Here is a 22,203-nt window from a genome sequence, read left to right as displayed (position 1 = left end):
GGCAGGCCAGCACCCAGACCAGGGACCCCAGGTGGGCAGGGAAGTTAGTGACGTGCACGCCTCCAGCCTCCCCCACAGACCTGGCCACGTGCACCGTATGTGCCTCACAAGTTCCCTCATTCCCTCTAGAGGCCCCTGGCCGTGAGCGCCCTCTGGTGAGCATGCTGCCCCCTCTAGTTCTGTGGGGGTGGCTGGCTTGGGTGGGGACTGAGTCCTGTGTCCCCTAGGTGTCCCCCGTGGAGAAGAACACCAGCGAGACGCTCTACTCCCTCAAGTTTGCTGAGAGGGTCCGCTCTGTGGAGCTGGGCCCCGGGTCCCGCAGGGCAGAGCTGGCGTCCTGGTCCAGCCAGGAGCATCTGGAGGTACACGATGGCTCGTGCCTGTCGCTGGCGGCCCTGGGCCAGACTTACCAGGTGGGGCAGGAGGGAGGGTCTGGGAGCGGAAGATGCCAGAGGTGCTGGAGCTAGAACTTGAACCCAAACCCGGTAGCCTCTTTAGTCCAAGGATTTCTTCTTGGCCTCAGAGTGACCTGTGGGGTCATCAGCTGGTTGGGGGGTGGTGGACGGGTTGCAGGCTGGCATAGAGATGCTCAGTAGTGATTGGTTCACTTCTTTACATGGATTCTCTCACTTAACTCTCACAATAACTGAAATGGGATATCATCATCATGCCCGTTTTGCAGATGAGGAAATAGTTTCAGGAGGCTGGAAGGGGAGTGGAGGGAAGTATGGTGGCGGGGGGTCCAGGGCTGCATGGCCCCAGCCCACCTGGCCATCCCTGCCCACAGTGGGAGCCAGCCTGCCAGACGTCACAGCCTTCGGCTCGAGCCCATTCGGCCCCCAGCTCTGGGACCACTAGCCGCCCAGGCTCCATCCGGAGGAGGCTGCAGCCCTCGGGTGAGTCTTTAGAGCGTGGGAGGGTGAAAACAACTTTTTTTTTTTTTAAGTTTCTAAAACTTCTTCAGAACCTGTTTCACAACCTTCCCTGGTCCTGGGAAGTAGTCGGGGCAGACAGTGAATACATACGGGAAATCTGAGGCCCCTTGGAGACGGGGTAGTGTTTAGAAGAACCCAGCCCTCAGGGCTCCTAATGGGCTGCTGACTTGAGAACCTGACTTGAGAACCAGGACGAGTCTCTTAGGCTGGGCTGGTGGGGCTCATGCAACACGCCCTCCAGAGCAGGCCTGGCATCGCCAGCTGTGGGCCTCAGCTCCGGAGGGTGGAAAGAGCAGGGCTCACCCCAAGTCCCAGATGAGGTGTGATCCCGGTCGTAGAACTGGAATCCAGGGCTCTAGCCCCCCACTTGGCCCCACTCAGGTTAGGACCTGGCAAGTGCTTGGAGTCCAAAGGGGTAGGTGGGGGCAGCAGGGTCCTGAGGGGTCCTGGCCCAAGGCAAGCCCACCAGTGAGACGCCTGTTGCTTTGATTTCAGCCTGAGGCTGGGGCTGCAGAGTCTCCAGGTGAGTGTGGGGCCAGTGCCTCAGGCCTGCCTGTCTGCCGCGTGCCCGCCTGCCCGTGCCTTGGGTTGCAGAGCTGTGCTGGGAGCCTGCTGCTCAGGGCTGGGTCTGTCCTGCTGCCTGCTGTCTGTGTGCTTCTGCCTGGCTCCCTCCTGCTTAGCCAGAGGCTGACCAACACCTCTCCCCACCTGCAGGGAAGTCAAGGCCGTTGCCTGTGTGATAGACACGTCTACCCTGCCGTGCCAGGGGCTGGGTCCCCGAGGCCTCACTGGCCTCCTGCTGCAGCCCAGGAGATGGAGGCCAGAGTGGAGGCTCCTCTTCTCTGCCTCCCCTCAGACATGAGAAACATGTTCAGAAGGAAATGGTGTCTCGGCTGTGGCTCTGGGTACAAATGGCATGGGATGGAGGGCAGGAGTGGCCTGCTCCGCCTGGCAGACCCAGGCCTTCAGAGGGCCCTCACGGGGAGGGCAGCAGTGGGGGAGGGTGGGCCCGCGCCCAGCTGGCCAGCTCTCCCAGCCTGCATGGCACCCTCTGTAGTGGGTGGCCTGGCAGGCACAGGAACCGTGGGAATGGGGCAGTTGGTGGGCACCCCGGGGCACTCCTGCCCCCCCACTGGGCATGTACATGGTGTTCATTAGTGTACATAGGAGGCCGGCCCTGCCTGCCACGGGCCGCGCTGTATTTATGGCTGAGGCCAGAGGGCCGGGATTCTGCGGCTGCCGCCATCTGCCTGACATGAGGCTCTCGCCTTGCTCACTGGCCTCTTGACATCGTCCTCCCTCTGAAATCCTATTTAAGAACTTTTGGAAGCTTAGCCATTTTTACTTATTAAAATAAAAGCCTTTTTACACAAGTGTAGCCTGAAAGAGTTGGTCTTGTGAGCCCCGGTCAGCTCACAGGAAGCAGGGCATCGGCACATGTAGTTGGCTCCCCACTGCTGGCTGCAGTGAGGATTGAGTGTCCTGAACATCCACGGGGGTGTGTGTGCCCCCCACTCCCCGCTTATCACGACATAAACGCTGCTGTCACCTCCATCATAGATGGGAAAGGAAGGCTCCTCCCAGCCTTGACCAAACCACAAGTGGGGTCCTGGACTTGCCCCTGCCAGGGCCTATAGGACCCCAGACAATACGCAGGGCGACGACCCCTCCACATGGACGTTGTGTTGGCCTATTTCTGTCCCAGCCTTGAGGTAGCCTGTGTTCAGTGGGGTCCTCCCCCCACTGGGGCTGAACCCGCCAGCTGCTGTCCCGGGAGCAGGGATGCCCCTGGGTCGGCGCAGCTTGTCCTGGCCAGCCAATCCTGGGGGCTCCTGAAGGGAGGGGCATCTGTTCAGGGCAGTCAGCGGTGGATGGGGCAGCTGCCCTTCCAGTCCTGTCCCTGGAGGCCTCTTGGGGGTTTGGGGGGGCATCATCCTGCAGGGTACAGCTGTTGGCCTTGGAGGCCTCCACCGGACAGCTGGGAGTGAGGCTGGAACGGGAGACGGTGGGGCCCAGCGTCACCTGCTTCCCAGCCATAGAGTTGCTGCCTCCCACTCCTCCCCCAGAATCAGTCTGAACTGGCCCTGTCCTGACGAGCCGGCACCCTGCTGGCCCCTGCTGGCCCAGGGTGGCACCACCTTTGGGGCTTGGAGGGGGTGGTCTCTTCTCTGCAGAGGCCGGGCAGGTCACCTTCTGCCTGGGAGAACCACACGCGGCCAGATGATGCCCCTCCCAGCAAGAAGATGAGGGAATAGTTACAAATTTAATAAAATTTGCCTTATAAATTACAGCAGCAGCCCCAAGGCTCGGTTTGCTGCCCCAAGAAGCAAGAGTTGGCAAAGCTGGGCAGCCGTTGCTGGAGAGAAATTGTCTGAGAGTTCGGGGCTATGGAGGTGGCCGGTGGGCCAGCGCCGCCTCCTCCAGGATGGCAGCAGTGGGGGCAGGGCAGAGGCTCATGGCCAGTGGGAGCACAGGGAACAGGTGCAGGGGCTGAGGCCAGGCCCTGAGGGCTGCCAGGTGGCCCCCACGCACTGGAGTCCTCAGTCCAAACTGGCCATGAGAAGGTGCAGCTCCCGGAAGGCACTGCCATGGCGGCCGCTCAAGCCCGACTTGCTCTTGACGAGGCCACTGATACTCTTGAGCTGCTTGTAGCAGAGCCGGCACTTGTGGAGCCTGAAGGCAGATGGGCAGCGTTGGAGATGACCAGCTGTGTGGACACCACGACCGCCACCTGCCGTGGGGCCTTTCCTGTCCTAACCATTCTCGCCCCTCTCCCAGGCCATGCCAGGCCACACCAGGGCGCAGGGCAGAGCCAGGCCTTAGAGGAACCCAGGCTCTGGCTGTCCCCACCCCATACCCTGAGCCAGGGACTCTGTCCCCGGCACAATGACCTTCTCCATAAGCTGTTTCAGCAGTGCCTTCATGTGGGCTAGGCCCGCAGGTATGTTCCCGCTGGGCGTGGCACCCCACCCCAATACCTACATGCCGCCTGGACCCTCACCTCTCCTCCCGGCTGATGTCCACACCCACAGAGGGCGGGGCCGCCAGTATGTCCGTGATCAGGGGCAGAAACCGCTGCAGGATCAGCTTCAGGGAGGTGCAGCCTGTTTGGACATAGCTTCAGAGGCAGACGGATGGATGGAGCCCCAGACAGATAATGAGCAAGGCACACACGGCAGAGGGGCAGAGACGGACAGCGGGTCAGAGGTGGCACAGCTTGTTTTCACTCTGCCCTCTCTGGAACTCGGAGGGGACAGCAGTGCTGCATAGGCACCTCATGTGGGCATCAGCCCTGGGGGTCTTTCCCACGGTCCTTGCAGGAGCCCCTTGCCACCTCCCCTCCCGCACGTACCTCTCATACTTGCTCTGCAGAAGCTTCTCAATCTGCGGCAGCACCGTGGTGCACAGGTCCAGCTTCCACAGGGAGCTGGGGAGAGGGCCAGGGACATACGCCCTCAGCACCCAGCCTTGCGCACTCCGCCCGCTCCACCCGCCATGGCCACTTACGCTTTCTGGTTGACGATGTTAAGGAGGTCCACCACCACGGACAGGTCACTGATGGCCACGGCCGAATCCACTGACGTCTGTGCAAACAGAGCGCCTGTCAGAGAGCACGGGGGGCCGAGCAGCCCCCGACGGGCTGTGGAGTGGTGATGGGGTTTGTTGTGGGGTATTAAGGAGACTGCCCCTAAAATGGTGAGTGCAAGACCCGGCCTGTAAATAGGTGCTCAATAAGGGGCAGCTTGAGATGGCGAGGATGGAAGAAACACAAGTGAAGCCAACCATGGTGTGGTGACAGGCTGGCACTTGCCTTGATGTCGCCCGTGGTCCACACAGCCCGCACGGTGTCCAGGTTCTTGTGGCGGCTGGTGAGCACCACGCACATGGTGTCATGGCCTTTGCGGATCTGTGACATGGCATCCTCGTCGACCAGCTCCGTCTGCTGGGAAACCTTCACGGCCTGTTGGGACGGGTCCAGATGCTGGCAGCAAAGCTCTGCCCTCGCGCCACGGACCTCCACCCCATCCTTGGGCTGGGACCCCACTCACGGGCAGGAAGTCGGAGGCCTTCAGCCCGATGGGCTCGTTCCGGGTGGCAGGGATGATGGCAGGCTCGGCCTTGAGTGCAGGGGTAGAAGTGACGACTTGGGGCCAGGGCACGACCTCGAGCTGGAGGGGTCCGGAGCTCAGTGGTGGCCAGCCTGAGGCCTTCCTCTCTACCCCCCAACCCTTGTTCAGGACTCCAGCTCCTTTCTGAGCCCCACACCACACCTGCGCCACCTGGACATACGTTTGGCACCGGAAACTGCGTGTCCATGGCTGGGCTGGGCTTTGCCGCCTCCTTGGCTGTGGCCATGTCTGGAGACAAAAGGAAAAGATCTCTGGGTCAGGAAGAAGGCTGGGCTCAGCTGGGACTCTGGGCAGCACCTGTAATTGAAGGTGACGGAGAAGGAGCTGGCGGGCAGCCGGGAAAGGAGACATCAGTAGCACGGGTGCTAGGGAGGCCTGGGCCTCTCCCCCTCTCCACTTACTCCCCCCAGGTCTAGCAGAAAGCAGGGGTTTAGCACTGTGTGGCGATGGGACCCAGGGAGTCCCTAAGGCCTGGCTCTGCTAGGCAGTGCAATCAGCCCCCTCACTAGGAATGAGTGTGTGCTGGGCGCCGTGGTGAGAGATGAAGAGTCGTGCGGCCCCATCTACAGTGGGCCCTATGACTCCTGTCACCACGACCATCTCCGTCCTCCACCGCACGTGTCCCATTTCTGCACCCATCTGAGTGGTCGTGTCTACCTTTCGCCCTCCTCACTAGAGTGTGGGCTCCCGAGGGCAGCACCGGCCTGCTTTGTTCACACTCAGTCATCAGGGGCTAGCCAGGCACACAGTAGGTGTCGTTGGGCAAGTTGAGGGAAAAGATCCAGTGAGAAAGGGTAAGATTGTGGCACAGGAGGGGAGGCCGGGGCGCAGAGAGGGAAAGGCCTGGGAGCTGGGGACTCTGGGAGGCCTGGTTCTGCCTCCCGACTCACCATCTTCCGGGGGTGCTGGGAAGGGCTCACTTCTCCGGGGTGGTGTCCTACCTGGAGAGGCGAAGGGGGTTGGAGAATTCATGGTGGCCAGCCTAGGGCTCCTATCTGAGCCTCCAGGGAGGGGGTGGCCTGGGAGCCAGGGCCGTCAGGACGCAGGGGATGGAAGCTGGTTCCCAGGCACACAGTTGCAGCCCTGTGACCCTGTCCCAGCCCCACGAAGCCTTGGGCCTGCCCCTAAGGCCGCACGGCCTTGCCTTGTTTAGGGCAGGCAGGGCCCTCCGCTGGGGCCTAAGGGCCTGGGACCAGAGCCTGGCCCGGAGCGGGCTAAGCATTGAGCTAAGGGCTTGACATGGATGCTGTCCCCAGAGAGGATAGTCTGTCTCCATGTCACAGGTGGGGACCCGGGGGCCGGGGGGGGGGGGGACGGCAGCCAGGCCTCACTGATGCTGTTCTTGGGCTGGAAGATCTCGTTGTAGTCCTCGGCATTCTGGATCTCTGCCCGCGACTCCCGCTCGTCCCGCTCATCCTCGCTGCTGGGGCTGCGGCGCTCGCTCTCCGAGTTCTGCTTCACCCTGGGGATGGCCGAAAGGACGCCGGGGCCCCAGTGAGGCCAGGCTGGGCTTCCTGAAGTCTTCCTGGGCCGGGCCTGCCTCCTGTGCCCCCCAGTGCCCTCTGAAGCCCCAAGCCCACCTCTGAGGCTTGCTGCAGGCTGTGCTGGGCCGCTCGTAGATGCGTCGTAGGGGAGCACTGGGGAGGGGTGGCTGCTGTGCCAGCAGCTGGCTGTCCTGCACGGGGTCCTGGGCCACCGTGCCTGTCCTGGTGACCCGAGTCAGGTCCACCACGTAAGAGGAGACGTTGCTCTGGGAGAAGGCCACACCTATCTGCAGGAAGCGGCAGAGCTGGGGTGGGGCCCTCTGCAACAGCAGCTGGGGTATGGGTAGGAGTGGGGGCCTGAGGTGGAAGGGGTTGGAGGCCCGGTGGCTTTCTCACCAGCTGGTTGTTGCAGATGGCCAGGTCGGCCACTTTGCCCCAGCTGACTAGGACCACGTCAAAGCAGCGCTCGGGTTCCCAGCCGTAGACACGCAGTGAGTCCTGGCAGCCACTGTATAAGCAGCAGCCATCAGGGTTGAAGAGGACACTCCTAGGCCAGGCGAGAGTGGATCATGAGTCTGAGAAACCTGAGGAAGCCGCGGAGACCCCAGGACAGGAGGAAGTGGAGATGGGACAGGCCCACCCACGTCCACACCCCAGTTCCCAGGAGGAGGCCGGGCCTACCACCCAGCTACCTGCATACCTGACGGGCCCTGGTTCCCCTTCAATGCAGCTCACCACCTGGAATTTCTCCAGATCCCAAAAACGGATGGTCCTGCAAAGGCAGCCAGATTGTGCTAGGAAGCCAGGGTCTCCTTCTGGCTCCATACAGGCCCGTGGCTGGGGCAGCCCGCTTGTCTCCAGACACCTGTCCACCCCCCACCTCCCTGTCAGGGCCATTAAAAGCAATGCCTAGGGCCGGGGCTGGCCCTGGGCAGACAGGGGGAGCGGATTCAGAGGGTGGGAGGTGAACATGGGCCTTGGAGCTAGACACGCCCTTGAACGCCCAGACTGGGGCCAGGAATCAGACTCAGGGGACACGGGACCAGGGTCCCATCTTGACTTGGCTGGCAGTTAATTCAGTCTACACAGGTTCATCAGGCATATGACACCCTGGGACAGAGAGACAGATTGGGGACAGATATACATACACTCAGAGGACAGAGATGAGAAGGATGGCAGTCACGGGCAATGGGCCCTGCTTCTTCTCACCTGTCAGAGCTGCCAGAAGCCAGGAGGTACTCATTGGGGTGAAACTCCACCACGTTGACAGGCCCCGTGTGGCCAGGGAACTCAGACATCATCTTGCCAGCAGTCAGATCCCAGAGCTGGAGCAGGGCAGGGTGGAGGAGATCAGGACCAGGCCAGACACCGCAGCTGCCCACTCGCCCTCTATTCCAGCCTGAGCTCTTTATCCACACACCACCTGCCACTCTGGACAGGCTTGGGACATGTAACCCCAGTCAGGAAGAAGGTGAGGCCCCAGCCTGAGGGTGAGCAGCAGACGCCAGTCCCCAGCCCTGGGCCCAGGTCAGGCCGGGAGCTACCTTCACCGTGTGGTCATCTGCAGCTGAGGCCAACCACTTCCCATCGGGGCTGAACCGGAGACACCGCACGGCCTGGCTGTGCCCCTGTGGAGAGGACAGAGGACTGGGCTCACCCAAGGGGCCAGGGCTGCCTTCCCCACCACCCCACTCCATCTCTGCCCTTCACAGGCAGTGCTTCCTGGGGAGCAGGCAATGAGGGGCTGCCGTGCGGGAGGTGATGTTGATACGCTTCTCCATAGGGGGTCAGAGTCTGAGTCCTGCAGGACGCGCCAGGAAATCAAGATGCCATGGTCACAGAGTTGGGGAAGCAACGTATCGTAGGTCTCTTTTTGGGGAGCTAAATGCCCTCTCTTAATGTCAAAGGATCTAAAACCTCTAAAAACAATTCTTTGTTAAACTCAGTGCTTCAAACTCCTATGACCTGGCACCCCCTTCACCTAACGATACCTATTACCTGCCTGTAAAACCAGAGAACGGAGCAGTCTGGTGAACACAGCTCTGAGGGGTTCATGGGAAGCTGGGGTCCAGGTGGACCACCCACGGCACTTCTGCTCTGCTCCAGAGTCACGATTCTCGCTGGGGCTCTTGTTTCTCATGTTCTCACTCATGGTGGACGGCTGTCCACTCCAGCCCTCCAGGCCAGTCCAGACATCACCTATACCCCATGTCTGCACGGTGCTTGTGGAATGACCACCAGAAGGTGCCCTCCTTACCCTGTATCGGAAGACACAGCCTTTCCTCCTGATGTCCCAGAGCTGTGGGGGGAGGAGCAGAGGGGCAGTCAAGACAGGCCCTGAGCAAGGGCGGGCTTGGGTGGGGGAGGCCCAGAGCCTGGGCTGTCCTGGAGCCTGGGTCGGAGGGCAGTGTGCGGCTGTGAGCAGCGAATGCCCTGGGCACCTCCACGTCATTACACCCCAAAATGACAGGGGTCTAGAAACTGCACACTGAAGCTGGGAATTCTCAGGAGAAATGCTGCCACAGAGAGGGAAGACGCCTCCATATAGAGCTGAAAGCCCACCCTCTGAGACAGGACACACGGCCAATCCCACGGCCCGCCCAGTGAGAGACATAAGGCTCAGAGTGGGGTCTCACCTTGATGTTTGTGTCCTGGGAACCCGAGGCTACGAACTCGCCATATGGGTGGAAATCCAGGCTGCAGATGTTGGCTTTGTGTCCCATGAGTGTGCGAAGAACTAAAAGGAAGAAAGCAGAGATGATGGCGTGAGGCAAATAAGACGGCTGACAGAGAAGGGCTGTCGTCTTCATTGTGTGTGGGCTTTAATATAAACTGAACAATAACAGATTTCAACAATAGGGGGAAAACATCAACTAGGGTCTTACCACCCTAACAACCTATTTTCCTATTTTTCTCTTGAGAGGCGTAGCCATTTGTTACTATGTGAGTCCCCCAAAAAACGTTATCACGCACTACCGCCACCTTGTGCCACTGGGCTCGTCCTAGTGTGTTCATGCAAGTGCGAAGGATGAGGGAGGATGTGATGTCAGGCAGAAGGAAGTGTGGGCAGAGGCCCCAAGGAGGGCAAGCGGAGGGTGTGCCTGGGGTGGCCCTGACCCTCACACTGGTCCTGTCCCAGGGATCTTGAGGGCAGCTAAGAACATGCTGTGAGAGCCGAGCACAGGGAGATGACTGGGGCCTCAGAACCCTGAGGGGCGGAGCGTGAACCACCTTCTGCTGCCCCGAGAAACCATGTCTCCCATCCTCCAAGGTTTTAGGCTGCTTCATGGCCCGGTCCAGCCTGGCCCACAGGCAAACTGTGTGTTAATGTTCCTGGTGCCACTCAAATTTGTCTCTTCTCTCTGGCCTCAAATGTCTTGCTTTTTAAAAGATTTATAATTCCACCATCTGAATGAAACTGATCACCCCATGAGAGCTGGGGCCAAGTGGTACAGGAATCCAGCCATCCTTAGGTTTGAGCCAAGGTGAATCGGGGTACCTTCTGAGAGGTAGTGAGCTTTCTGTTGAAGGAGGTGTTCAGGTAGCCTCCAAGCATAATGCTTTAGGGATAAGAGAGTCAAGCTCAATGCAATGGGTGATTTTTTTTTTTTATTTAAAGATTTTATTGGGGAAGGGGAACAGGACTTTATCGGGGAACAGTGTGTACTTCCAGGCTTTTTTCCTAAGTTGTTGTCCTTTCAATCCTAGTTGTGGAGGGTGCTGTTCAGCTTCAAGTTGTTGTCCTTTCAGTCTTAGTTGTGGAGGGCACAGCTCAGCTCCAGGTCCAGTTGCCGTTTCTAGTTGCAGGGGGCACAGCCCACCATCCCTTGCGGGACTCGAGGAATTGAACCGGCAACCTTGTGGTTGAGAGCCCACTGGCCCATGTGGGAATCCAACCGGCAGCCTTCGGAGTTAGGAGCATGGAGCTCTAACCGCCTGAGCCACCGGGCCGGCCCCACAATGGGTGAATTAAACAAACTATTGTATGACCGTCTGCATCCCTCAGGTTCAGGTCCAGGGCTCTGGAGACAGAATTGGAAGCAGTCTTGGCTCTGCTCCTTGCTTGCTATGTGACCGTGAGCAATCCCTTACCCTCCCTGAGTCTCAAATTGGTTATGGTCAGGATCATGTAATAAAATGGACATAAAGTTCTTAGGATGGGCCTGACACATGGTTAAGTGCTCAACAAATGCCAGTTATAATTCTCATTATAATTTCTTCCTGCACAAGGCCTGCCTTCATCCTCTCTGTCTCCCAAGATGGATGTTCTCTCCTCCTCAGGCCTCGGAATACTTGTCCTGGTTCTCTTGTGTTCTGGCCCCAGTGGTGACTACTCAGTGCCATGGCCTTTCGGGCACTTCCCTCATCCCAGGATATCTGCTGAGCACTTCTGGTGTTCACAGAACAAGCTAAGTAATTTCCCAAGCTCCAACACCACCAGGAGGTGGCTGAGGGCCTGAGGCTCAGAGGGAAGCAGCGCACTTCCGGCCGGTCGGCAAGGTAGAGCCAGAATTTAAAGCAGGCACCGGACTCCTGAGCAGCTTGCTTTACCGTGTGACCCTCTACCTGGGTCACAGTTGTCTAAAGCTCCTAGGACAGGACAGGCACAGCTGAGAACAGAATAAGTGAGCTGCTCTAGCTGTCATCTGCCTTGAAGACACGGTCCATCCTGCTGCCGATGCCCTTCCACCCATCCTACTCGGGGCCCCTCTGCACAGGTCCTGTGGGGCACTGAGCTGGGACTGACCTGCCTTTACATCCTTCACGGAGTGTGACAAGGCACCTGACACATCTGTCCTCGGAGTAGCTAACTTAATTGCACCAAAACCGGAGCAGCTGCCCCTCCTCGCTCTGTAGCTGTCACATGCCACCAGGGTCTCAACACTGCCTTTCTGGGCCAGGAGACCTCGAGCACATGCTGATCAGTCCAGGGCCTGGAGGGGGCACTCATGCTGGCTCCTGCTCCAGCCACTCTGCACCCCACGCCAGTTTCCAGAATCCTGCCCCGCCCCGAGAAGATGTGGAGTCCCACCCTGCGTGGGCCGCCCTCCTGTGGCATCCCTGGCTGACCCACCCTCGCCCTCTGGCTGTGTCACGAAAGCAGGCAGGACCACATTCTTCTGGTGTGACTTCTGCCCTTGCTCTTCAGTCCCAGGAGGGCCTCTGTCTGGTCACACCTGGGAGCTGCAGGGTGAAGGGCCCCTGGGGTCTGTGTACCCCATTCAGGAGCCTCCAAGCTCTCCCAGCTGAGCAGCTACTCAGCTATAGGGTCTTTACCAAGCTTGGTGTCCTCCCTGGACCCCAGCATGCACATATGACAAACAAAGGGGCTCTGCCAACCTGGATCTGCTTCAGAATCACCTGGAAGCTTATTGAAAGCCCAATTCTGGGCTCACCTGAATTCTGAGTCAGGTATCCTGGGAGTGGGGTCTGGGCCGTGTGTTTTTAACAAGCTCCTTGACAGCAGCTAGCCCTGGGAATCCAGTGCCCAGGAATTCCAGAGGTCTTCCATTGTTATTCTTTGCCCACCTCAAGGAAGTCTCACATTCCCCTTATGCGCGAAATAAGTGTGGCTGAGAATGCATGGTACCCGTGTCTTCTTTTCCCTTTGCTCCTCAGTGAATGGTGCCATCCGCTGGGATTTGGGTTCAGGAAGAAGTTTTCCAAGAAGTGACCCGCCCTCGGCCCGGGCCTTTCTGCTTTCTCAGCTGGACCCCGGCCAGCCCCTCAAGTCCAGCGATGCCAGCATAGACGCATGAGTCTTGTGTGTGGCCAGGCAGTGGGACCGTGTGCTCAGATGCAAAGTATGCGACCCATTTGTCATCCAAGAGATCCTGGGCGCTTTCTTAAACAGCCCATCACTGGGTTGGCAAACATCACCCAAGAGGCCAGGGGCACCACATTTCTGGAGGGCCACCTACACAAAACCACTGCCCTTGGGAAGAATGAACCTGGCCACCAGGTGTGCGTGGCCAATGGCTGCCGTCCTGCAGCAGAGGCAGAGCACGCACCACAGGAGAGGCCCAGAAGGACCTATAAGTCTCAGTCAGGAAGGGGGGCTCACTTCTGGGTAAAGCAGCCTTGGCAAAATCCATGCCACCATTTCCTCTCCTGTCCTTCAAGTAGCAATGGCCTCCTGGAAGGTCCAGAATAGAGGCTGGCAAAAAGCAGTGAGCAAATGGGTTTTACTTAGACTTCTCAGCATTGAACTGCACGCTGTTCTGAAAAAATGCTGAATTAGTTGTCAATGTTCAGAAATGGGTGATTCCACTTAAATTTCCAGATTCCCAGCTTCTCTTGAAAAATCCATAGAGCTGGCAGCACCCACAATGCCGTGTGGCAACACCCAGCTCAGGCTGAGAGGAAGCCCCTCTTCTAGGGATGGCGAGACACCCCACTTGGCCCAGAACCGAGGGCATGAGGTTACAGACTGAAAGGACTTGGCAAGGATCTAGCGTAGGTATAAATGTTGACCCACCAAGGTTCATCAGTGTACAACTTCAGGACGCTGGGACAAAGACCCTACAAGCCTGCAGCGAGAGAGGCACAGAGAGGAAAGCAGCAGGTCCCACATGAGGGGTCCGGGAGGAGACAGCAGTGATCTCCCAACAGCAACCGTGGAACCCAAAACGCAATGGCACTGCACCTTCAGAACTCGGAGGGAAAAGCATTTCCAACCTGGAATTCTATACTCGAACTGTTAAAAGAGAGGATGGGGTAGAATAAAGTCATTCTCAATCATGAAGGTCTCTAAAACTGCCTGTTGTGCACCTTTCTTAGTAAGCTATGAAAGAATGTTCTCCATCAAAAAGAGGGAGAAAACCAAGAAAAGTGACAACGTGGGATCAGAGCAGCAGATGGAGAGAGTTCCCTGGAGAGGAGACCAGGAGCGCACAGGATGACATCTGGGCTGCAGGCCCGGGTGCCCCCAGGCCACTAGGACCTGGGGGACAGTGGCTCTGAGAAAAGACCTTGCTTATGGGATGGGTTTGAGGGTAAACTGAAGGAGGTTTACCCTTCTGGCAGAGAATTTGGGGATGAATTAGTAATAAAGATGTAGGAAACATGCAGATGGAAAAAAAAAACCACAATTATTAATACCAGGGAAACAAAGTTATAAAAAGAAAAGAAATATGATCAGCCCCAAATAATATCTGTATGGTCCTGAGACTATAAACAGTAGATATTTAAAAGGTGGAATTGGGAGGATGGAGAAGAATGTTGTGAGTGGCTCCACGAGAGCTAACTTCTCACCTTCAGTAGTACGAAGGCAACAGCTAGTACGTAAAATGTTTTCTAAAAGAAAGTGCAGTATAACCACGTTGTTTAGAAAAATAGAGGGAATTAGCAAAACTCCAGGTAAAAGGACAGAAGGTTGAGGAGTGGAGCAAAGACTTCTTCTTTCCATTGTGAATATTTGTAGAACTATCGGTATCTGACTTTTCAAAGTATGCATAACTTCCATAAAGATGAAAACTAAACTGAAAACAGAGCACAAGGAAACAGAAGGTCTGGCCACCCCAGCCCCATTCCTGCAGGCAGGTTGCCAGAGCAGAGCGGGGGCCTTCTCCAAGTCGGCGCACACTCCCCACTGTGCCTCACATAACCGGCTTACTCGTTTACATGTCCTGTGTGGCCCCTGGTGGCACCTGATGTCTTTCCAGGCTCTGAATCCACACACACCCATCTGCCCATCCACACAGTTGTCTATTCAGACATTTACTGGGCACCTCTGAGAGCCAGCACTCAGACAGCAGAGCACGTTGCTGCTGCCCGACTAATGGGGGTGGGGGAATCGCACGCAGTCTGGTCAGCGCTCCGTCAGGCTTCCCGGAGGAAGCAGCTGGACAGGAGAGCCTGAGACAGCAGGACCGCAGGCTGCGAATAGGGGAGGCGAGCGTAGATGCCTACTTTTGGCAGCTTCCAGGTCCCAGACGCGGATGGAGCCCGACTGGGAGCCGGCCACAATGAGCTCCTCAGGGGTGTTGAGGCGGACACTCTCCACTGGGGACGTGTGACCCGTCAGGCTCTGTGGAGAAAGGGAGGCAACTTTAGCACACTGCGCGGACAGACCCTCAGCTGCTGCCCCAATTTCTGGGGTCCCAGAAAGTGTGTCAGAGAAGTGCCCCAAGCGCAGAGCCACACCCAGGCTCGCCACAGCTGACTGAGCAGCCACTTCTTTCGGCCTCAGCTCCCAGGGCCATCAGTGGCCCAGATCCCACTCATGCTCCAGCCTCTCCCACTGCCCGCCATGCTGACATGGACGTCACCTACAGCAATGGCCCTTAACCCTTGGAGAGGAGCAGCTGACCCTTTAGTCCTGAGTCCAAACCACTGCCCACCTAGGCTCTGCTCCCATCTCCAAGACCCTCAGGAGGGGAAATGTGGCAGAACCGAGGCCTGGCTCATTAGCAGCGCACATCTCACCCCTCTGGAATGCCTGGATCCCTGGGGCTGCCCCTGCTGGAGGACCCAGCCATGCTCCCAGGCAGGGCTCTCGGAATCCTGAGGGACTGGGAGTAACTCTGCTGGAAAACCCGGACACTCTCACCCAGCCAGAGCTGGGTCGGGCTGAGCCCGGGAGACAGGGGTGGGAGACGCTGGCATTTCCAGCTTTCTGGACAGAGGCCAGAATCTGAAATCCATGGTGTCTGTCACTCCCCGCCAGGCACTGGCCAACCTAGGGCACAGTGATGACTCCATCAGTGTTTGCTAAGACAACATTCCCCATGGGGGTTGGGGACCCTAGGGGAAAACTGCTCCTCAGCAGAATTACCCCAAGACCAGGCAGTCACAAGCAGTTTGTCTGATTCCCAAACATCACCGGCAGGAGTGTAAATGGGTACAAACTACACAGAGAGTAACTGGGCACAATCTACCCACATTTACAAATGCACATGCCTGCACAACAGCAGCTCTGCCTCTGGGAGCTTGCCCTACACAAACTTAGACACATGTGCAACACACATGGAAGGTTACTCACTGCAGTGACTCTTTTGGACAAAAGACTGGAAACAATGTAAATACCCAGCACAAGGAACTGGTTGGATAAGTTATGGTCATCCATGGTCACCTGTGCAATGGACTGCCATTCATTCAGCCATAAAAATGTATGCGGCAACCCTCTGCATATGGTAAAGACTAACCTCCGTGATACTTTCAGGCGAAAAACGTTGGAGGCAGTGTGTACAGTATGATACCATTCATGGAAAATAGGAGGCGGAGGGGAGAGGCATGCACATTTGCTCGTGAGTGTACAAAATAATTCTGGAAGGACACAGAGGAATCGGAGGCATGGTTGTCTCCAGGGCGAGAAGTGGAGGTCAGGGGAGGAAGGAAGCTGTTTCACTGCTTACGGCGTATCTTTTGGAGGTGGAACTGTATGAGTTCATACATCCTCAGAAATGCACAGAAATAGACCAAAGTGGACTGCCTGCAGAGGGAGGAGCACGTGCATAAACCTAACACGAGAAAGAACTCGGCGAGTCTGAGGCCCCAAAAGGCTCCCGACAGTACTGTCCTGCAGCCAGGTGCCCCCATTCCTGAGCACTGGCCACTGTCCCTGCCATCCAGGCTTGTCCTTGGTCTTCCTGAGCAGACAGCTGGGGAAGACCCAGATGGTGTGCTATGTCCCCTGCACACGGGCTGGGTGCCCTCGGGCAGGGTACCTGAGAAGCCGCCCGCTCCTTACCCCAACACCCCCCGCCCAGAGTCCCCTCCCGTCCCTTGCCCCTGGGCCTGCTGGCCGGCCGAGGCTCACCATGATGCAGTTGGGCTTATTGATGGACCATAGGTTGACACGGCAGTCGTCCCCGCCTGTTGCCAGCAGCCGCCCAGAACCTTTGCCCAGCACCAGCGAGGACACATTGCTGGCATGAGCGACGATCTCCTCTACACAGGAAAGGGCAAGGGGAGAAGGCAGTCAGGGGGCTTGATGGGTCACGTGGTGGAGGGGTGGGCTTGGCCCTGCGTGGCCCCCAGCTCCAACACCAGAAGCCCCGTGGGAGGGCTCTGCCCCCCTCAGCTCCACTTTGTTATTCAGAAACCCCACAGGACACCAGCTGACAAGGCAGGGCCTGGGCTTGAGGCAAAAAGGACTGCCTCTCAACTTCAGTTATTCCTGTCCCACCCTGAGGCCTCATGATTTTTTGCCCTTTTTCTGCACATCGACTGGTAATACTAGGCTCAATTTTTTAAAATCACTTATTTTTATTTAGCTCTGCCTTGTAAGCAAGAATAGCCACGAAATTACCAGTTTGATTGATATGTTCATTATACTTTTTTCCATAATATGAAAAGAAAATGAAAACAATTATTAAGATAAAAAATACTGACCTATGTTCCACCTAAGCACCTCGCCACTCACTGCACACACAAACCTCACTTTGGGGAACACACTTTAAGAACCATTAAGGTCAACTCTAGCCAAGCTGTCCCAAGGGGAGCTCACCCAGGGCTTCAGCCCACAGCCTCAGAATCATGGACCGGGTTCTGGCCTGAGCTCTGCTATTGCAGGCTGTGTGGCCTTAGACAAGTCACTCACCCTCTCTGAGTGCTGGGTTCCTCTTCTAGTAAATGGAGATAACAACAGCGCCTGGCTTATTGAGCTGCTGCACAGGGAGCAGGGGCTCCGCGGTTGGTACGCAGGCTCAGGACTAGTCACTACGGAGAGTGGGTATTAGGGCCTCATGTGGGCACAGGAGGGTGGGCTTCATGAGGAGGGGGGAAGGAAACAGCTGACTGAGAGGTCAGGGAGTGAGGGGACGGGAGTGACGGCTGCCAGGCAGAGGGGAGATACGGTCGTTGTGGGCAGCCACGAGGGCCCCTGGCTTGTGCTGCGGGGGCAGCAGACAGAGCCTCAGGGGGCATCAACAGTGCTCCAAAGGGAAGAAAACATGGGCAAGGAACCAGGAGGCAACCCAGGCCTCCAAGCTCATCTCCGTGTGAGTCCCTCTTGGGAACAAGAAGGAGACAAGACAGGTCTCCTCACACAGACGGAGGGAAAACCCCGTCGTGCTATGCTGAGGCACCTGGGAGGCCGGCTGGGGTGACGGCCTGCACCCTGCCTGGTGGCCTCTGTGGTGCGGGCTTCAGACCACAGGGAGGTTGTGAAACGAGGCCCAGGAAGGCTGCTTGCCAGGCAGCCTGGCTCAGCAGGGCTAGCAAAACTGTCCGGGGACCAGGCCCCAGGCTCGACCTCAGCGATGACACCCAACTTCATGGCCCAGCCAGGCACAAGCAGCATCCAGCCCCAGCCTGGGCAAGAGTCCCAACGTCAGCCAGGGCCTCAGAGACCCTGTCACTCAATCCAAGGGACCAGGGCCCCTCTCTAATCCACATCTCAACCAAGGAGCCTCTGTCCTCTGGAAACCATACGGGTAGATGCCTGGGGTTCAAGACCTTCTGTTTGGCTAAAGTGACTGCCCACCCCAGAAAGAAGACAAGCCACCTTCTCGCTGAGCACTGTTCCCAAGCCCCAGGCCTTCTCCCCTTCTCTGGAGACACTCCACACAGGCACTGCCCTACACCTCTGACCTACTGCGGGCCTGAGTGTCTACCTCGGCTCTCTCCCTTCTCAGGGAAAGCTCTGGCTGTGCCCTACCTCACTGGGCCTTCTTGGGTACACTGTCATCCCTCTCTGGGCCTCAGGACGGCTGCCCCTGGAGACAGCCATTAATTCATAATATATATGATTCCTGGGTGCCTATTCCAGGCCCAGAACTGGGGAGACACTGGGGAATAAGGGTGATTAGATTCCTGTCTTCATGCTACAGCCTGATCGGAGGGTTTCTGGGACAGGGCATCCAGCTGGAAGAACCACAGACTCTGAGGTTAGAAGGATACGGAGGTTGAGCCCTTCTAGAAGGGCTCAGACTACTTCCCTCTAAGCAACCCGACCCAGGACTGACTGGAGCCCCTGGAGAGACCAAGGGGGAGAGCGGACACACCATGGGTACCAGGCAGAGGAGGCCTCGGCACAGGGCACTGACCTAAAGGACAGCACCCACCAATGGTCCAGGCTTGGGTAACACACTTTAGTGCAAACAAATAAAGATCCTCACAGCATCTACAGGCAGGCCAGGCTGGCAGCGGCTGCTTCACCCTGTGGCAAAAGCCCATGACAGTTTCCCAAGCTCAGGTGGCACGACTTGGGCCCCCTGTCCCAGCCAGAGCTGGGAACACAGCACTCTGGCCAGAGGCACTGAGGACTAGCATCCCAAATGGAAGGTGCAAAGAACGGGGCTTCACGCTGGCCAAGCACCTTCTGATCCTTGCGAGCTCTAGAGCCACAGTCAGAGGTCATTGGCCTTAGGCTCTTCAGTTAAAATGCTGTGCACATGAAATTGTCAGCAGATGCCCAATATGACTGATCACGTTATCTCCCACTTGAACATTTTCAAGATTTGGCTTTGCCTTTCAGATAAAGCTGAAGCCTCAGAAGGCTCTGTGGCACCACATTCTCCTCAATGCTGTGCTGCAGCTCATGGCTTCCTTTGAGTCCTTCCAATGCACTGACATTCCTCCCTCAGGGCCTTTGTACATGCTGTTCAGGCAGCTTACAATACTTCCCTACTCCACTCCCCCAGCACCTAGTGAATTGATCAAAGCATATGTCCCAGCTTCGAATTCGATCAAGAGAAACAGAGGGGTGTAGTTATTCCTGCCAGTTGCTCTCCCCAGGTTCTGCGCCCCAGGGCAGAGCCCTTGTCTATTTTGACCCCGCTGTCTCCCTAGTGCCTGACTCTATGCTCAGAAAAGAGCAGCTGTTGAAGGTGTAGATACATAACCCCTCTAAATACAAAACCACTCGGATCAAAGTGTGCCTTCCTTGGGAGCCATTAACAGCATTCTCCCAGAACAATTTGAAACAATTTGAGGAACAACTTGAAAATAGCCCAGGCCTCTCATTTAACAAATGAGGACACTGGGGCCCAGCTGAAAGCTTTGCCCAAGTTCCCACAGTTAAAAGTGAAGGAGCCTTGCCCGAGCTTCTGAAAACAGCCCAGGACAGCTCATAGCACAGGGTGACCAGTCTGGGCACACTAAATATATGCCAACCAGTTATTAAAGGTGGGGTAGGGCCCATGGAAGCACTAATGAGTAGGGCCGTGGTCCTGAAAATATGATCTGGGGAACCATCATTAATAGCATGTTTTTAAATGTCTCAGTATTTCTAACTGGTAAATAATGATAGATATAACTCCCATAAACAAAAACTTTTTGGGATCGTCAATAATTTTTAAGAGTATAAAGAGGTCTTCAGATCAGAGTTCAGAACTGCTGTCGGGTAATGGTGGAAGTGGTGTTGCTCCAACTCAGTTACATTCCAGAGCCCTGTCAACATCCCTCTGTCTACCCTGTCACCCCCGCCCCACCCCCAAGACGCCCTCAGCTTAACTTCTGAGATGTCTGAAAATGCAAAGAATACCTTTCAGGATTTTCACCCCATCCCGGCTGTCAGCCTAACTGGAAATCCTACACTAAGTGATTTATTATATATTCATTTTCTCACTTGAATCTCACAGCAACTCTAGAATGTATGTATTGTACAGATAGGAAACTAAGCCTCAGAGAGGTTAAGTCACCTGACCAATGTCACCCAGCTAAGAAGTGCCAAAGTCATGATTTGCCTCTTGGTCTATTTTACTCCAAAGCCTAGGGGTCTCGCCCTGTGCCAAGAATAGAAGACAAAGCTGGGGGTTCAGGCTCCCAGCAGCAGACAGCTAACAGGGTAAATGGGGTGAGAAAGAAAGAAAACTACTCACGCAACTTCCAGGCTGTTTTGGTGACTACAGGGGTGGCCATCCTTCAGCTGGCTGGCACCTGAAGCTCCCACAAAACAGACTGTGCTTTCCTCGTGGGGTGGGGGTGGATCCCCCCCAGATCTGCCAATCAAGTTGGCAGGGAGTTCCCACACATCCAGGCAGAGGGAATGCCTTGTCTCCTGGCTCTGGATGGACCTGTAGTTTTAACTCATACACAGCAGCCACAGAGCAGCCTGTGCGCACCTTTCAGGATCCTGGATCATGGAACGTCAGGCTTGAGCCATCTGAGCTCAACACTGGGCTGGAACACAAACAGAGGGGATGGCGTGTTAGGAAACACTCAGTGGGAGCTCAGGGTACCCTGATATGAAGAACTGCGGCCACAGCTCCCTGGATCACCAAGGCCACGCGAGAAAGACAGACACCCACTAAAGCCCCCAAGAGCTGCACTGCAAATTGGGTTTGAGAATGTGGAGAGGGGGCACCTCAAGCAGGGAGCAGGGAAAAAGGTCCTTCCAGAGGCCAGGATGACGGGAGGAGGCTCTGCTCCAGGAGGCTGGCGGCCTGAGGCGCGGCAGCCGCAGTGGGGCGGGGAAGAGCACATGTCTGAGGTTCCGATACATCTCTAGGAGTCACTGTTTTTTCCGACCCATGGGAAGTGGGTGGAGTCAAGGCTAAGCCTAGGGGCCCGTGGGAGGCTCCCCAGACGGGCACGAAGTCTTCTCCAGGGGGAATCTCAAACAGGGCCCTGAGGATCCAACCCCCACCCGCAGTGTGTGGCAAAGGAACTACTCCTGGTGCCTGTGATGTCCAAGGACAGAGCTGGGAACTAGGCCACCCGGCGGCAGCAGTCAGTATGATCCCCTCAACTCTAAAAAGCCAAACCATTTCCCACGACCCCTGCCTGTCCCGTTTCTCCTGGGTTCGCCAGTCCTGCCCCTCCAGGCCTCCGTTCACTCCCCCTTCTCCCTGCCTGCTGCGCTCCCCATCCGCGCACATCTTGTTTCCTGAGCTCCCTAAATTGGCCCCTGCCTCGCCAGACCCCCTTTACTCTCCTTTCCCCTCCGCTACCAGTATCCCCATTCATTCATTCCCGTTTCTTGTGTCCCCGTTCATCACCCACCCTCCTGCAGACCCCCGGCTCTGCTTCCGGCCTCCCCGGTTTTCCCCTCAGGCCTCCTCGTCGGTTCCGCCCCTCCCGAGGCGAAGTCTGGTCCCTCGGCCTCCCCTGATCCTCCCACTTCTCTCAGCTGGCGGGGCAATGGCTCCAGCCTCCCCGCGCCCAGAGCCCTCTCTGCCGCAGCCCGGCCCGACACCGCCTGGCTTGGCCCAGTCCAGGGCCCCTCGTCCCCTCGTCCCCTTGCCCACTCCACCTGCAGCTGCGGCTCCGGAATCCGAGGCTCCGCTCCAGGGACGACCCCCACTTGCCTCCATCCCCTGCCCTGATTGGCCGCTGCTTGACAACCGACCCTCACAACAAAACCTCCGTCTCAGAGCCCTGCCCAACTCACCTCCCTCACCAATCAGCCGCCGCGGGCGCTCCACCTCCCGCCAGGTTTGACCAATCAAAGCAGGCGCTTCTGCCGCTTTTCCCAAGTACCCGCCCTCTCTTCCTGAATTGGACTAATCATGAGGAAGGAGAGTTCAAGAGCCGCCCCTCAGCCTCTAATGAACCAATACGGGCTGCCGTTTCATTAGTCCCGCCTCCGCCTCAAACTTTCCCTTTCCTCCCTCTTTCCTTCTCTACCTCGAACCTACTTTGCGTTTGAAAAATTTTAGAGACGCCCTCCAATGGCGGCCGCCACCAATCACTTTAGCAACCGTCTCAGCTCGGCCAATCAGCGTGAACATTATTGGAAAACCAATTCCCAGACAACCAATGGGAAGA

At 57.1% G+C, this 22,203-nt stretch overlaps 2 protein-coding genes across 27 annotated transcripts in view; one reads left to right on the top strand and one right to left on the bottom strand.

The window, feature by feature from the left end:
* Positions 1-2,318, top strand: part of KIFC3 (kinesin family member C3) — a 36,266-nt gene extending 33,948 nt beyond the window's left edge. For 7 of the 22 annotated variants that reach the window (XM_081032615.1, XM_081032633.1, XM_081032631.1 and 4 more), the window contains 4 exons: positions 228-362; positions 788-896; positions 1,431-1,458; positions 1,650-2,312. In XM_081032615.1, the coding sequence (XP_080888741.1) occupies positions 228-362; positions 788-896; positions 1,431-1,435 (249 nt within the window). In that variant the 3' untranslated portion in view covers positions 1,436-1,458; positions 1,650-2,312. Of the gene's footprint in view, positions 1-227; positions 363-787; positions 1,145-1,430; positions 1,459-1,615 lie in introns of those variants that run through there. The other 15 variants (XM_081032635.1, XM_081032623.1, XM_081032626.1 and 12 more) reach the window with 7 other exon arrangements.
* Positions 2,319-3,179: 861 nt separating this feature from the next.
* KATNB1 (katanin regulatory subunit B1) lies at positions 3,180-21,833 on the bottom strand. 5 transcript variants are annotated; one of them, XM_081030355.1, is made up of 20 exons: positions 21,689-21,824; positions 20,316-20,616; positions 16,310-16,440; positions 14,461-14,578; positions 9,186-9,286; positions 8,807-8,848; positions 8,094-8,177; positions 7,759-7,874; positions 7,250-7,321; positions 6,946-7,096; positions 6,646-6,836; positions 6,397-6,527; positions 5,956-6,006; positions 5,226-5,293; positions 4,985-5,104; positions 4,747-4,896; positions 4,443-4,519; positions 4,288-4,362; positions 3,937-4,053; positions 3,180-3,608 (listed from the first exon to the last, which is right to left on the bottom strand). In XM_081030355.1, exons 2-20 carry the CDS (start codon positions 20,353-20,355, stop codon positions 3,476-3,478), a joined length of 1,968 nt encoding a protein of 655 aa, XP_080886481.1. In that variant the 5' UTR covers positions 20,356-20,616; positions 21,689-21,824; the 3' UTR covers positions 3,180-3,475. The 5 variants fall into 5 exon arrangements, with proteins under 5 accessions (XP_080886481.1, XP_080886484.1, XP_080886482.1 ...); XM_081030358.1 differs by having other exon boundaries at positions 4,985-5,053; XM_081030356.1 differs by having other exon boundaries at positions 21,439-21,696.
* Between the last annotated feature and the right edge of the window lie 370 nt (positions 21,834-22,203).

The sequence above is a fragment of the Rhinolophus hipposideros genome (assembly GCF_964194185.1).
Source record: "Rhinolophus hipposideros genome assembly, chromosome: 21".
NCBI classification, from domain to species: domain Eukaryota; kingdom Metazoa; phylum Chordata; class Mammalia; order Chiroptera; family Rhinolophidae; genus Rhinolophus; species Rhinolophus hipposideros.
This window is presented reverse-complemented; position numbering and strand designations above follow the sequence as displayed.